The following is a 15,729-nucleotide window of genomic DNA, read 5'->3' as shown; positions in this document are numbered from 1 at the left end:
CCTCATAAGGGAGATGTTCCACTCCCTTCATCATCTTTGTGGCTCTGTGCTGGACTCTTTCAACCAGTTCCCTGTCATTCTTGAACTGAGAGATGCAGAACTGGACACAATACTCCAGATGCAGCCTCACCAAGGCAGAATAGAGGGGGAGAAGAACCTCCCTTGACCTACTAACCACACCTTTTCTAATACACCCTAGGATGCCATTGGCCTTCTTGGGCACATTGCTGGCTCATGGTCATCCTCCTGTCTACCAAGACCCCCAGATCCCTTTCTCCGACACTGCTCTCCAGCACGTCAGTCCCCAACCTGTACTGATACATGGGGTTGTTCTTCTCCACATGCAAGACGCTACACTTGCCCTTGTTGAATTTCATCAAGTTTCTCCCCTCCCAACTCTCCAGCCTGTCCAGGTCTCACTGAATGGCAGCACAGCCTTCTGGTGTGTCAGCCACTCCTCCCAGTTTAGTGTCATCAGCAAACTTGCTGAGGGCACACTCTGTTCCCTCATCCAGGACGTTGATAAAAATATTGAGTAGTACTGGTCCCAGTACTGACCCCTCAGGGACTCCACTAGTCACAGACCTCCAACTAGACTCTGTTCCATTGACTACAACTCTCTGACTTCTTCCTTTCAACCATCACAGGCACATAATAAAAAGAAAGCCCCTCAGTTCAAGAAGGACAGGGAACTGCTTGAAAGAGTCCAGTGCAGAGCCACAAAGATGATTAAGAGAGTGGAACATCTCCCTTATGAGGAAAGGCTGAGGGAGCTGGGTCTCTTTAGCTTGGAGAAAAGGAGACTGAGGGGCGACCTCATCAATGTTTACAAATACATAAAGGGTGAGTGTCAGGAAGATGGAGTTAACTTTTTTTCAGTGATGAGCAGTGATAGGACAAGGGGCAATGGGTGCAAACTGGAACATAGGAGGTTCAAGGTGAATATCAGAAAAAAATTTTTTACTGTGAGAGTGACAGAGCACTGGAACAGGCTGCCCAGAAAGGTTGTGGAGTCTCCTTCACTGGAGACGTTCAAAACCTGCCTGGACAAGTTCCTGTGTGATGTGCTCTAGGTGACCCTGCTCTGGCAGGGGGGTTGGACTAGATGATCTTTCAAGTTCCCTTCCAACCCCTAAGATTCTATGATTCTGTGATTCTATGATTCTATGGTACACTCTTGGCTAAAAACATGAAAGGTGCAGAAAAAAGATGTCCACACTTCCAGCAATGAAAACCTTCTGAAAAATTTCTTTTGCAGGATCTGAAGACCTTAATGGAGAAAAAAAAGGAAAAAAGAAAAAGTGGAAAAGGGAAAAAGGAAACAGGGAAAGGAAAAAAAAATACCCATTAAAAAAAAAAACAAAACCACGATCTGCACTGTCCACAATGGAAAGTGGTGAAAGATTGCACTGGGTCACAGTTTGACACCTTTCCCTTATTTCTGCATAAATCAGATGTCCAAACCAAGTTCTTCACAGATATGAAGAGATTTGGGATAGACCACAGAGAGCAGAGAATGGAGAGAAAGTCATAAACCCTCATGCTTTTGCAGGTATGCAAGGCTTCACTTGCAATGGAGGTATCTCAGTCCCCAGCCCCAGTCTTCAGGCAGTGCAGTTTGTGAAACCAGTTCTTTTTTCCCCTGAAGCTCCATACCAGTAGAGACTACCTGGCTCACGTTTTATAATGAACTTTAGTTTCCAACTGGCATAAAAGATCCCTCTATACTCATTTTCACCCACTCTTCTTTACAGCAGTCACTGCTGTACCAGATGACTTCAGCATGAGTGTAACAGGAGTATATTGACTGCATGGGAGTGAGAGTTTCCAGCCAAGTCTGGTGCACAAACACAATGATTTATCTAAGCCTTATGCTGCAGCTTGTAGAAGGTGAAAAAAGATATTGCCACCTCTCTTATAGACTCAATAAATATCTACACCATAACAGGGGACTGGCTGATGAGCCTAGTTCATCTCTGCTTACCATCAGATTTCCTCGCTGTCAGGGAATTTCAAGGTTATTTTGACAACAAAAGTTGCTTGGATTCAGACCAAGTTGTCTACATCTGTGATTGCAAAGCAGTATCATAGGATGACAGATGTTTACCTCTTTTGGCTTGCTTTTCATCTACTGTTGCTCAGCACAGTTCTGGAGGAACTGCAGGACCTGAAACCTGCATGTTGAGCATCCACAGGTCTGTCTCATGAGCTGGCAACAGAGCCAGAGTCTTTTGAAATGAGTACCATGACTTTTTTTAAGAAAAAAACTGCAAAGCATCTTTTCAAAAAACAATCTGTCAAGGTAAATCCTGCCAAGAGCATATATATTTTTACCATTCTTTTATTTAGGATGAATTGTCCATGTTTTGCAGCAATGAAAATCTGGTGATATTCAGAGACCTGAGACTTTGACACCAAGTTTTATAGTTTTATAAATACCTGTGTGTGTTTGCATCTCTCTCTTTCTCTCTAATCTATATAATATAATCTGTCTGTCTATCTATCTATCTATCTATCTATCTATCTATCATCTATATCTATCTACCTTCTTATCTTTCTATCTTTCTGTCTTTCTGTCTTTCTGTCTTTCTTTCTACCTACCTACCCACCTACCTTATCTACCTTACCTACCTACCTACCTACCTACCTACCTATATCTTCTCTTAGTTTCAATGAAGCCCACACTTAAGTTGTGAATGTATGATGACATGAACTGCCCTTTGACAGAGTCAAATAAGTTTCTTCAGCCTTGCTTTACTTCTGGTTATTAGGATGTCATGGTGTTGCCCAAGGGAGGAAATAATGTTCTATTTCATTGCTTTTGTAGATACTGGCTATGGTGCCAAAGGAAAGGTATAGAAGGCCAGTATAATCATATAATCGTAGAATCCTAGGGGTTGGAAGGGACCTCGAAAGATCACCTAGTCCAACCCCCCTGCCAGAGCAGGGTCACCTAGAGAACATCACACAGGAATGTGTCCAGGTGGGTTTTGAATGTCTCCAGTGAAGGAGACTCCACAACCTTACTGGGCAGCCTGTTCCAGTGCTCTGTCACTCTCACAGTAAAAAAATTTTTTTGGATATTCACTTTGAACCTCCTATGCTCCAGTTTGCATCCATTGCCCCTTGTCCTAATGGTCATCATTTTTTTAATTATTTTTTTTTAAATTTTAATTTTTATTGTTTCATTGAATAAATTAATTTTAAATACAGAATTAAAAATTGGTTTAAAAAAAAAGTTATTAAAAGCCAGCATTCAGAAGTAGGTTGCACATCAGTGATAGAAAAAGTAGTATTTTTTGGTACAAAGAGAAGATAGAAAAATAAAAAAGCATATTCATCAGCTGGAAGGAGATGGGTGAGGTATTTTTTTTTAACATTTCCTTTCACATTTGAGAGCTCATATTTGTCTCATGAGAATCTCCCACCAACGTTGTTTTTCACAGCACTGATACATATTTTTTTGGTGTTCAGACAAACCCACTAATTTGTTGTTCACAGGAGCAGTGATGTAGCTTTGCCCCATCATCCATAGAAGCCTGTATGTTTAGTCAAACATCTAGTATGCAAGGAGTGGAGAGAAATTCAGTGTTATGTGATTTGCAGGGATGCAATTCAGATTAAAGTCTCTGAGCAGGAACAAGTTCTTCTGTCTCTCCCACAGATACCTTAATGAGTTAGGAATTTCTTACAGTCTTTGTTAAACTCCATCACTTCAGCAAAGATTTCCAGAAGTAATGAGTGAATAGAACCTTTGACTTTTAATGCCCAAATTTAAAGCAGCTTGATCTTCCAAAGGACACAGAGCACCCATCCTCAAGGACAAGAATCAGGTCCTATCAGGCACAGTTGAAGCCCTATAAAACAGAGGCACCTCAAGAAGTTTTGACATTGGGCTTCAGGGTTAGGATTGGGAGGTGGGTTTTCTGCAAGGTTCTGTTATGGTTCTTAAAAAGATGATCCTTATGAAGATGATCCCACCAGTCAGTGCATCTGCATCATCTCAACCACAAAAAAATAGGCAGACTTTCTAATGTGGGCATCATTTCCAGACATCAACACCACTCACACAGTATTTCACAACAGGTTAGAAAGAACATGGACTGTTGCTTGCCAGTTCCTCAAGGACTGTAAATCACCAAGACAATGAACCACAAAGAACAGACTGAAGTGTCTTTACAACAGAAACTGGGATCATTAATAGGGATAGCTACACATCATCCTGAGGGAAAAAAATAAAGAGGAGGGAAATTTAAGGCTGTAATGGAAATAAATCCAGTTAAACAAAAGAAATAATACTGGAGATGGTCACTGCAGTGCAGGTAAGACTTGGCAAATTAAATACTTTGAGTATGCACTTGCAGGGCAGCCCTGCTTCTGCCTGTCCTGGTTTGAGCCAGGATGAAGCCAATTTTTCTTTTTACTGATTTTTTTTTCCCTTCACTAAGCTTTCTTGTAGCTAGCAACAGTGTGTTCTGCTAGGCCGATAAGACAGTGGAATGTTTTTCTAACTACTGAGGCTTCAAGGCTGCACCTGCACTCTGCCAGCTCAGACACTATGGGGAGATCTGTGACCCCCCCTCATCACTCTGTGCTCTCTCCAGCAGCAGCTCCGGGATTCCTCGGGACTCTTCCCAGATCAGGGAAGTGCTGTGGGAGTTGCTGGGGTGGGGGGAGGCGAGAGGCTTTTGCCCATACCTGAATATATATCTGTATATAATTGTATATATTTTCTTGTATCATTCATTAGTGTTTTAATTAAAGCTGTGTAGTTTAGTTTTCAATCCAGCCAAGTCTCTCTCCTTTTCTCTCTCTCCTTCCCTACCTGGGTTGGGGGGAGAGGGGATCGAGAGCATTGTTGTCGGACCTAAGTCAAACTGTGACACTGCCACATGAATCCAACAGTGTTTAAAAACAGTATGTAAAAAAAAAGACATTAGGATTTTCAGAAACTGCATGTCCCACCCCCTGTAACTGCATAGTAGGTTCCCTCACATGAGGTATTTCAGCATCACCACAAAGGAAAGCAAGACTTGTACACTCCTCCTCCCCAGGCTTTGAGCTGAGGGGTGATGGAGATGCAGAGGTGTGAAGGGCAAGTGTTCTGCTCTGCCCTCATCTCTGCAGCCCAGAGCAACCACCCACTGCTGTGCCAGGGGACACTTGGACATGAGCAAACAGTGTGCATTTGCAGCCCAGATAGCCAATTGTATCCTGGGCTGCAGCAAAAGAAATGTGGCCAGCAGGTCAATAAAGGTGATTCTACCCTTCTACTCTGCCCTCTAAGACCCCACTAGGAGTACTGTGTCCAGCTCTGGAGCCCTCAACATAAGAGGGACATGGACCTGTTGGAACAAGTCCAGAGAAGTGCCACAAAGATGATCAGAGGGCTGGAGCACCTCTCCTACAAAGACAGTCTGAGAGAGCTGGGGTTGTTCAGCCTGGAGAGGAGAAGGCTCCAGTGCAACCATACAGTGACCTTCCAGTACCTGAAAGGGTCTACAAGAAAGCTGGGGAGGAACTGATTACAAGAGTGTGTAGTGTTAGAACAAGGGGCAATGGTCTTAAACTAGAGCAGGGTAGATTTAGGTTAGACATTAGGAAGAAGTTCTTTACAATGAGGGTGATGAAGCACTGGAACTGGCTGCCCAGAGGCATGGTGGAGGCCCCATCCATGGAAACATTCTAGGCCAGTCTTAAGCAGGCTCTGAGCAACCTGATCTAGTGAAAAATGTCCCTGTGCACTAGAGGAGGGGACTGGACTAGATGATCTTTAAAGGTCCCTTCCAACCCCACACATTCTATGATATGATTCTATGATTCTATTAAAATGACTGAACCTCTGCTTTTTAGAGTACTTGGTATGGAAGACAACTCACGACCAATGAGGAGAGAGGGGGCTTCTTTGTATTCTTCATCCCCAACAATCTGTACACATCCAAGGCTGGTGCCATTAATCTTGCTACAAGTCAAAGGCTAATCAGCAAAGTTTTAAAAACTGCAGTATGTTATTTTGCTGGATTTTAAGGCTTTTTTAACCAATAAAAATAAACTTACAATATTGATTTCTTAATTTCTGTATGTTTCTGAAAGTTTCCCTTTATTTCCAGAGAAACAGTAATGTATGTGGTGTTGGCCTATATCGTGCTCAAAGTATTTCTATATTACACTTGTGCACATATGCCAAGCTCTGGTCAAATGTCTCTTAGGAGAATGAAAGATCTAAATGCTTGGAATACATTTTAATTAAATACGGAAACTTCCCAGAATGAAAAGGAAAACCCTTCTAAATATAGACATCTTAAACATCTTGCAAAAAACCACATTCAGTTGCCCTAAGCAATAGTTAGTCATATGGAAGAAACTGTCCAGACTTGCATTTTCTGGCTCAGTTCAGGAAACCTCTAGACCTTACTACATGAAAGAAAACTTCCCTATAAGACATTAACTCCTAAAATATTCAACTGAAAGCAGACTCTGGGAACAGATGGATCTAAAATTCAGTATTGTATAACTTTTAGATCTGGAACAGAAGCTATATAAGAATTAAAAATTCTTATGTTTGGGCCTCTTTCTGCCTTTTCTCATGGTCTATCAATCCATCTGGGATATTTTACCAATCTCCCAGTTACTCAATGAGTTATTTAATAGAGTAGTGTATGTGATGAGAATATCAGTCAGCAACAACTAAACTAGCAACACTCATGTAACAGTGACAACTAGCAGCAACCGATGCAGTACTCAAAGAGACAGTAGGGTGCATCTCTGCTCCATGCTCCAAGAATGTAACACTTTGCACTGTTCTCCAGCTTCCCAAACATGTTCCATAGTTAGAACAGAGGCCAGTCTGTTGACAGTTAGATAGCCTAAGCATAATCTGGATAATTCTGAAACAGTGGCAAGAATCACAGTTTCTTGTGACCTGGCACACAGTGAAGTAACATGCTCGGCCACCACAAAAGGAAAGAATGCCAAATACAATTGCTAAGCACTACGTGAAAGCAAACACAACTCCAGGGGGTATGAGGAGTTGTTTGCTTGATTTATTATTTTTTTTTCTAATGTCTTCACCATTAATAATGTTATTTCTTTGTTTCTTCCTTTCTATGTTAACTAGTAAAGATAGGAACATTCAAGTTGCACCCTTGAGAAACATCAACTCACTAAGTGCATTTATAAAAAAGAACAAAACAAGCAAGCAGAAGCATACCATAAAAATATGCTATTATGCAAAAGTTACTCTAATCCTAAAGAGGGAATGAAAGAATGGATGGTGTGTGCCAGAGATAAGTTGTATCACTACATCTGATGGGCAAGTTAAAATGCAGCTCATGAGGGCAATTAAAATGCTAGGAATTGGGATAGTCAAATGCATACAATGTAGTAACGTACCAGTCAAGGAATAAAGACATTTAAATAATCAGGCCTTTAATATGAAGGATGTCTGTAACAGATTGTCTTATTAAGAGAGCATTTCCAAGGTAGATAATGACAGCAGCTGAACAGAAAAAAACCCCACTGTAGTATCCCGAAGGTTCCTTTTCAGCTGTTACAGCCCAGGCAGATGGATAGATGTTACACGTTTCTAGCAGGTGGGTGAGTGTCATTACCATTGGCACAGAAATGGCGGAGGCATGAGGGGAAGCTAACAGGGCACATAATGAAATATATTGGAGAGAAATGCGTTCCCCTGCCCTGACTTCTGGATGCCTCCTGCTCTTAAGGAATAATACACTGAAAAGTATCAAATGCTGCTTACCTTTCAATTTTTCAGCCAGCAAAGCAGCTTCGTGTTCAGAATAATGCATTATTGCCGGAGGAGAAGGAGGCCGCAGTCTGTCTTCTTCCATTTTGCGTCTGTGGCGTTCTTCTCGGGCCAGCATCCTTTGTTTGCATTCCCATTCATAAAAGTCATCTCTTGCCTGAGCAAAATCAACATGAAGGCGACCTGAATCCTTTTTGTCTGTGCTAGATCCTAATCTCATGCGGTAACCTGAAACCAACAAGCAGAGCTAACTGTTGCAGGACTTCTTTGCTTTTCTTTTTTGCCCCCTGCTCTCCCTCCTCCCTCAAATGCAGTTAAGAAAACCTGTACATTAACATAAACCTACCAAGGATCTATTGATTATTGGGCTTTCACAAGAAGATAAACATTCATCCACTCGTTTTCCCTCACAATATTCTGCATCACCTATCAACATACTAGATGAGCTGAAGAAGTTAACCCAAAGGTACAAAACCTACCTACATTCATGTTTAGGAGTCTCTCAAGATATATCATTTTTCAACCTGATATTCCCAACCTTTATATATGTGTGAAGGACGGGTAACCAAAATAAAACAAAAAAGTACTAAAGAAGGATCTGTTTTGTTCTGAATGTAAAGTCACAGAATCGCAGAATCATCACGGTTGGAAAGGACCTCTGAGATCACTCAGTCCTTCTTCCTCAGATCCTGTTGAGATGATGTGCAATTTAGTGCTTTTCTCCAGCCTGCCAAGGGAAGTGGAAGTATGGAGAAAGGCTGAATTTTATAAAAATCATTACTAAATATGAAAGAGAAAATTGTGCTACATAAATTTCTGGGCCACAAATAGGGTGGTGTCATTTCTGCATTGACAAAGAGGCTTTACAATTGCAAACTCTACTTCCTATATCCCTATTGGAAATATTCTGCTGACAAACATAAACCACCTAGAAATTAATTACTTTTAGTATTCTTTAAAGTATTTTCAAAAGTGTGGATAGATTTATTAGGCATTTGCAAGAGCTCTTTCAGAACAAAAAGGAAACCTGTTTCTACCTCATTGTTCTGTGGATTCACAATTTGGTCAATGCATCATATGCTAAAGTTAGCAGACTGCAAACTCAGGACTACACAGTAGCATAATAAGGCTCTGCTCTGAACTAAAACCCTTGGCTGCTGTCAGAAGACAAAAAAATCATGCCAAACTGCAAAAGGACCTTTTTGTGATCATGCTGTGGAAGAACATACACTGGGCATCCATCTTTTTCAAAGTTTTATTTCCAAGGCCAAAAGTCTGCTCACGGAGCATTTTCTCTAACTTTCAAAATGCTGATTTAGAGAAAGTGTAAGAAAATACTACATAGAAAGCTGCAAACAGAGCCCTCAGATGGAGGTAAAATTAACCAGTCTTTACAGGGTTAGCTCTAACTTCTCTGTGCCAACCCGCTGCAGTAGCCTCAGAAGCAGAGCAGCCCAGCAGAGACTTCTCAAATCACGTCATGCAGCAGAGATGAACTGTGTGCTGAACTAGCATGCAGAAGGCTCTTCAGAAACACACACTCCTACAACCACTGTGTAATAACTCCAGGGCAGGAAAGTCCTGTTCAAAGCGGCGAGAAAAATGGTGTTTGTTGCTTTTGAACAGTAATCCCAGAGAACCTACCTTTCAGTCTCATGGCTTGCCTGTGGTTTGAGGAGCTTCAGGACCTCACCAGCACAGTTAGAATTGAGTTTTGAACTCTCTCCAGGGACAGCAAAGCTAAGACTTTTGTGGGAGATTAGGAGCATCTTTGCAAAAATACATATCTAGGCATATTGTCTGTTTTACTGCTGTAAAAACATCCTACTGTAAGAATACAAGGGACCGTCTGTACACATATGAGACAACAGCTTCAAAAAAAATTAAATATCCATACATGTAGTGTTCCTTCCAAAAAAACCAATCTGGGTGCCTTTTGATTTGGTATTTTCCTTTCAAGCATCCTGTGGAGCTCAGCTGAGTACTTTGTCAGTAAGGAAGAGGTATGACTTTCATTTTCCAGCAAGAACTCCAGACCCAGAATAAAAACTCAAACTAAGTGTTTATGAGGTCCCTCAAAGCCAGAAGGCATCAAAAACTTCCATGGAACCTAATAAATCTGGTCTCCAAGGTTCGCAAGCTTGGGGTGAAGTAGGACTGAATATTGCAAGAGAGGCAAACAAGGGAATTGTTTATTTTAAAGCCTCTCCATTTTGCTCTGCTTTCTCTTGTGCAGAAGCGTAAACACTAACACTACCCTTCCCCCAGAAGGCTACTTGCGGTCATGTATGTAGCTCTAGTCACAAGGTGTTGAAGGGAAGAGTGACAGATACATTCTACTCAGTGAGACATAATAGAAGAGCGTGAGTGACCTTTCAGAGCCGAGCCCTGAACTAATGAGGGGGTAATTATGCAGTCTTATCTACAGAGGTGTAGGCATGAAGGGGCCAGCCAAAAGGGGTCAGTGTGCTGCTACCCTGGTAATTGTGACAAGTGTTAACCTCCCCCCACCCTGTTCAACTCACCAGCTGCATTCCTCAAATATTGATTGCTCTGTGCCAAAATGGCATTATCAGCAATGTGAAAGGACACTACCAAGATGCCAGGTCTCATGAACCTAAAATTAGATCTTCCAGCTGGGCTGTGTTTTCCAGGAAGACATAATCTCTCCTCCTCTCCTTCCCCACATCTTTCATCACTGTTGGTGAGCACACTGGGCATGGGCAGACTGAGAAACACAGCGCTGCAGGACACAGGCCTCTTGTGGACTTCAAAGCCCCCACTTCATTGAGGTTGGAAGAGACCTTCAAGATAATTGAGTTCAACCATAATCCAACTACCACAAACATTAAACTATATCCTGAAGTGCCACATCTAAACACTTCTTTATGAATCACACTGAAAGTGTCTCGTTGCTTGTTAAACTCTTAAGACTGAAGGGGCTCAGCCAGCCAGGAGTTTTCTACCAGCACAGAAACTCCATGGCTTGACTTACCTTTGAGTATTGTTATACTGGTGAACAGCCAATAGCTGCTCTCTGACTGGGGATCTAGATCAGAGTATTGATGATGATCATGGAAAACATAAAACTAGCACATGGTACTAAACAGAAACCCACAGGGGAAAATATCAGCACAGGAAAAATGCATACACAGGCTTTTGGGGCATAAACAGGTCTGTCTCAAGTCACCTATTACTCCCATATTTTCAAATCCAGGGCTCCTAGTATTTGCAGGAGTTATTGAGTTGTCACTCACAAGAGAAAAGTACATACAGTTTGGAGAAAGAGCTTTCTCATGGGCTGGAATGTTGATTTTAGAAAGTCTTTGCCTCAGGAGATCAAAACATAACTTCCAGGGCTAAATGAAAAACGCCCTTCTCAAGTCAACTTTTTAAACATAATCTTCTACCCATCTCCCAGTCTCCTTTTCATACATTTCTACTTGGGAATAGAAAGGAAAAAAAAGTTCAGTGATTAAACTACTTGATGGATTCTGTAATCATTTGTGCTATTCTGATTATAAGCATGGGATTAATACAAAGTTTGATGACATTAGATGGGGTAGACAGATAAAACTGATTAGGTCGACAAAATTATCATATTATAGATAGCTAATGTATGACTTTTCCCTAATATAACATGCATACTATATTAAACACAAATTCTGTTTGTACGTACATCTCTTTTGTCTCTTACAGGGAAAAGAAGATGTCTTAACAATAGGCTTTATCCCCACCATTTCTGAATGTATTATGTTTGAGAGTGTAATTAAGACTAATAAAAAAACCTACAATATTTCAGTATAAATAAACCATGCCCCTGCCTAGTGCCAGACCTCCCTACTCCAGGGTGGTGGGGGAAGGTCAGTGCTCCCTGTTTCATCTGCAGAGTTAAGTGCTGCTGGTAAAAATAAGTGAAACGCAGTTGCAGCATGAACCTGCTTTTCTTCCTCTTCCTTATGAGCTCTACTGGTTCTTTCCCTGATCTGGTCAGAGACACCAAGTACAACACTTTAGAAGAAAGAAAAGGTGTGGAGGAAACGACAGATTGTGGAGGGAGGCTGCAAAGCAGATGGTAAGGGGAAGTGTGGACAGCAGTGTCACTGTGACAAATGGATAATGGAAGAAGGAAGGATGGACCAGGAAAGTCGAAATAAACTCACAGAAAATTAAGGATGAAGAAGGATGAGGAAGGGAAGCTGCCACTTCCATCTTTGCTCATTTCCCTAATTCTGAATGGGCATTCTAATGCGTTACAAACAAGGACATACAGAATCATGGGTAAGGCTGGAAGGGACCTTTAAAGATCATAAGGTTCCAACCTCCATGCTATGAGAGGGGACATTTCACACTAGACCAGGCTTCACAAGCCTCATCCAACCTGGCCTTAAACACCTCCAGGGACGGGGCATCAACAACCTCCTTAGGCAACCTATTCCAGTACCTTACTGCTCTCATGGGGAAGAATTTCTTCCTGACGTCTAACCTGAATCTCCCCTCTTTCAATTTAAAACCATTACCCCTTGTCCTATCACTACCCTCTCAGGTGGAAAGCCCCTCCCCAGCTTTTCTGTAGCCCCTTCAGGTACCTGAAAATAAGGTAATATTTCAAAGAAATCTTTACATAGACCTCATAAGGTTCACAATTTCCTGGAGCTCTTCAAACCCAAACACAAAACATTTTGTGAAACAAAGGAGGTAGGTTTTTTCCTGACCACATATTTTATAAATTCAGATGTTTTATTTTCTTCCTTTCCTTGATTTTAAGATGTGGTTGATGGTGATTTTAAAAGACCAGTTGTTTCTAGTTGTGTGAGCTTTCTGTGGACACCTACAGGATATTGTGGTTATGTCCTTATTGCTAAAAAGAAGATGGATAAGGTGGGAGCTCAAACAAGTCATCCCTAATTGTTAGTTGCCTTCTAGGCTCCGTTTTGGATGGTCCCAGTGGGTCCCTTCAAGGTCACCCTACACAGGGTGGGTGGTTGTAAGGTAGTCTGGGTCATCATCATGTCTTGGCTAAGAAGCATTCCCTGCTCCTTCTTTATTTTTTAATACCTTCCATGTGGGGTGAAAGAGTAACACTACACTTGTGTGGAGAAACAATGTTGGTGGGTCTCCTCAGGACCCAGAGAGAGAGATGAAACAAACTGTAGAGACAAATAGATACAGGGGATGGAATCCAGCTCAGAAAGTTGAAGAAGGGCTCAGTAAGGATGCCAATCCTCATATGAAAGGGCCTGTAACCTTAAGAGGGCACTGGTGGTCACTGAAGCCTGCTATGTGAAAGCAGAATTGGTTTTAATCCTTTTTTTTCTTTTTTTTTTTTTTTTTTTTTTCCTCTGTGAGTTAAGAGGGGTTTTTTTGTTCTGTTTGGGTTGTTCTGTTGTTTTGGTTTTTTTTATCTGATCCTTTCTTGAACAATAAAAGAGATTCTGAAATTTTACACCTGAATTTCTCTGGCATTCGTTGTCCTGGGAACTGACGTAGACTGCAGATGGGGCTCAGAACCTAACTCATGTGGTAGCTGAACACATGTATGCATAAAGGGAGACTTTATTCAGACTGCACTGCAAATCTATAAAAATATGCCAGTGAAACTGCATGCCTATCAGAGAAATTGGCACTGGAAAACAGCAGTGTTCCTGGCCAAGTGCCCTCCTTTTTCTACAACCTGTGAGCAAAACTATATAAACCTGTTCACATAGAAAATAAGATTGTACTGTAGTGAATTTCAGGATCTGTCGCATTGTTGTGTGATGGCAGGAAATTGCTCCTGGGTAAGAAATGTACAAAACCATGCACAAGTCTTGGCAGACACAGAGAAATACAGAATTGCCCCTTGCCACTCCAGGCTACAGTCACAAAGCTCAAGAAAGACTTTCTGAGATAAAAGCTAAGAAAATAAGCAAACATTAGCATCACAAAATACAAATGAGAAGCAAGGAAAATCCATTAAAGAATGTGAAGTACCAGAAAGGTAAATGGCTTTATCAACCATGAACTCCTCTGCAAAGCGAATGTGACAAAAATTCTTCTTGCTTTTCCGAATTGCTGTTATATCTCCACACTGTTCAAAGACTTCCTGAATAATTTCCTCCGTTGCGTTTTCTGGTAATCCTCCAACAAACACTGTTTTACACCCAGGAGGTCTCTCTCTTGTTGAAGGTGGTGGAAGATCTAAGTCAAAACAGAAATCACATTGGAATACAAAATTTGTCTTTTGATCCATTGGCTCTATTCATTCCCCTAATCAGTTCTGGGCAGCAACAGTTATTTGACATAGCACAGATGCAGAAGAGAGGGAGAACCAAAATAATTCAGTGCTGCAAAGATTGTCCAAAATTGATTACTTGAATGTAAACCTTTTCAAGTTTTAGGTGGCATTTCAGAGCTTAATTCGTGCCACTGTGGGTTTTTCTCCAGGACAGACTGTACGGTCTAAAAAGATCCTCCATTTCCCTGCACAGTCACATAAAAATCAGAAAAAAATCCTGTTTCAAAGTAGGGGAGCTTCTGCAACTGATGGGACCATGAGCACAGAGATCTTAGGCCCTGATGCAGTATATTCAAAGCCTGAATTTCACCATCTCTGGCTTGTACCCATCCCTTGCCACACTAGCCAAGTGTGTGGGCCCTCTGCAAGCCAGCCCATACTGTGTACACCCCGGGCACTTGGGCTGGATGGACACTTTTCCCTGGTCGTAGCATAATTTTATTTCTCTCTCAGAGTCCAAGAGCACAAAAAATCAGAAAAACAAAGTGAGAAACATAACAAAGTGACAGCATGATGAAAATGCTCTACTGGTTATCTGTTTTGTCTTGTTGCCAGATAACAGAACAGACGCCAGCACACAGGAAGGGTAACTTCACTGTTTACACATGCTCCTGAAGTGGAGTGGCTAAAAATGTTATTTTTATGTATATATATATAGCATATATACACCCTTAAATCATGAAAACTATTAAATTTTTGAAGGCTGTATAAAAATATACACTGTCATAACACTTTGCCTTGTTTATATGTAGATTACCAGAGCATTCCTCTGAAAGTAATTATCTAAGAAGGAATCTGATTCACATGGCTTTGGTTTTTTGGCCCTTTAACAAAATAAATGGAGTTAAAATCTTAAAATATACATACATACAAATATATATATACGCACACAGACACATATTTATGCACACAAACAGTTTGGTTATACCATGATCTGGGTACCCTGCAAAACCAGAGCATCAGACTACTTACTTTACTTTTATCTTTTCTCTTCACAGTGATAGTGAAAATCACTGGTCTGGTGGCTCTGAAAATAAACTTCTAGGGCTAACATGTCCAAAAAGAGGCTTTTTGCCTGAGATGGTGGCTCAGTGGGAAGTGTTTTCTATTGGCACAGAGTCCCAGAAGGGGCAGAAGAAAGCCTGGTTCCAGGTTTCAAAAAGGAGAAACAGCTCATCCACATGCTGCCCCCAAAAAATGGCAAGAGGGGAGCTTCAATCCCCCTTTTCCTGTATCTCCCCCAGGTATGGACCAGAGTTGATCTGTGTTTGGGTGCTAGGTGCTGTGTTCAGGGACAAGAGCCCAGATTGGTCTCATCTAACTACAGGCACCTGAAGGGGAGCACAGAGATGATCAGCACCATCTACCATTATATTTTGTGATGTTCTGATCTACAGGAAAAACTGATTTCTATTATGAGAAGTGTAGATCTTCAGGCTCTGTTAGCTTTGTTTAAACAGTGATTGAATTTTTTTGGTACAAACTGAGTACATGACCTTACAGAGATGAGTAAGTATGCTCTGATACCATACCATGCTTCACACACACAGTAGACTTTAGAAGATCACACTTGCCAATTCCCTATTTAAAAACCATAACTTGTATTATTTATTTTTTTTCATGCAATATATTTAGGAAAATAACATTCTTTCATCAGATCTACTTACTTGGGTTTGGAGGGAAGAGC

At 41.3% G+C, this 15,729-nt stretch overlaps 1 protein-coding gene across 1 annotated transcript in view; it reads right to left on the bottom strand.

Moving 5' to 3' along the window:
• The window catches only part of ENOX1 (ecto-NOX disulfide-thiol exchanger 1), a 146,989-nt gene that overhangs the window by 94,960 nt on the left and 36,300 nt on the right, over window positions 1–15,729 (bottom strand). The window contains exons 3-5 of the mRNA XM_010000871.1: window positions 15,710–15,727; window positions 13,739–13,945; window positions 7,760–7,993 (exon numbers count right to left, since the gene is read on the bottom strand). Of these exons, the coding sequence (XP_009999173.1) occupies window positions 7,760–7,993; window positions 13,739–13,945; window positions 15,710–15,727 (459 nt within the window). The remainder of the gene's footprint in view (window positions 1–7,759; window positions 7,994–13,738; window positions 13,946–15,709; window positions 15,728–15,729) is intronic.

This window comes from Chaetura pelagica, unplaced genomic scaffold (genome assembly GCF_000747805.2).
Source record: "Chaetura pelagica isolate M959 unplaced genomic scaffold, ChaPel_1.0 scaffold115, whole genome shotgun sequence".
Classification (NCBI taxonomy): Eukaryota; Metazoa; Chordata; class Aves; order Apodiformes; family Apodidae; genus Chaetura; species Chaetura pelagica.
Note: the sequence above shows the minus strand (reverse complement) of the source record. Positions and strands in the feature narration are given on the sequence as shown.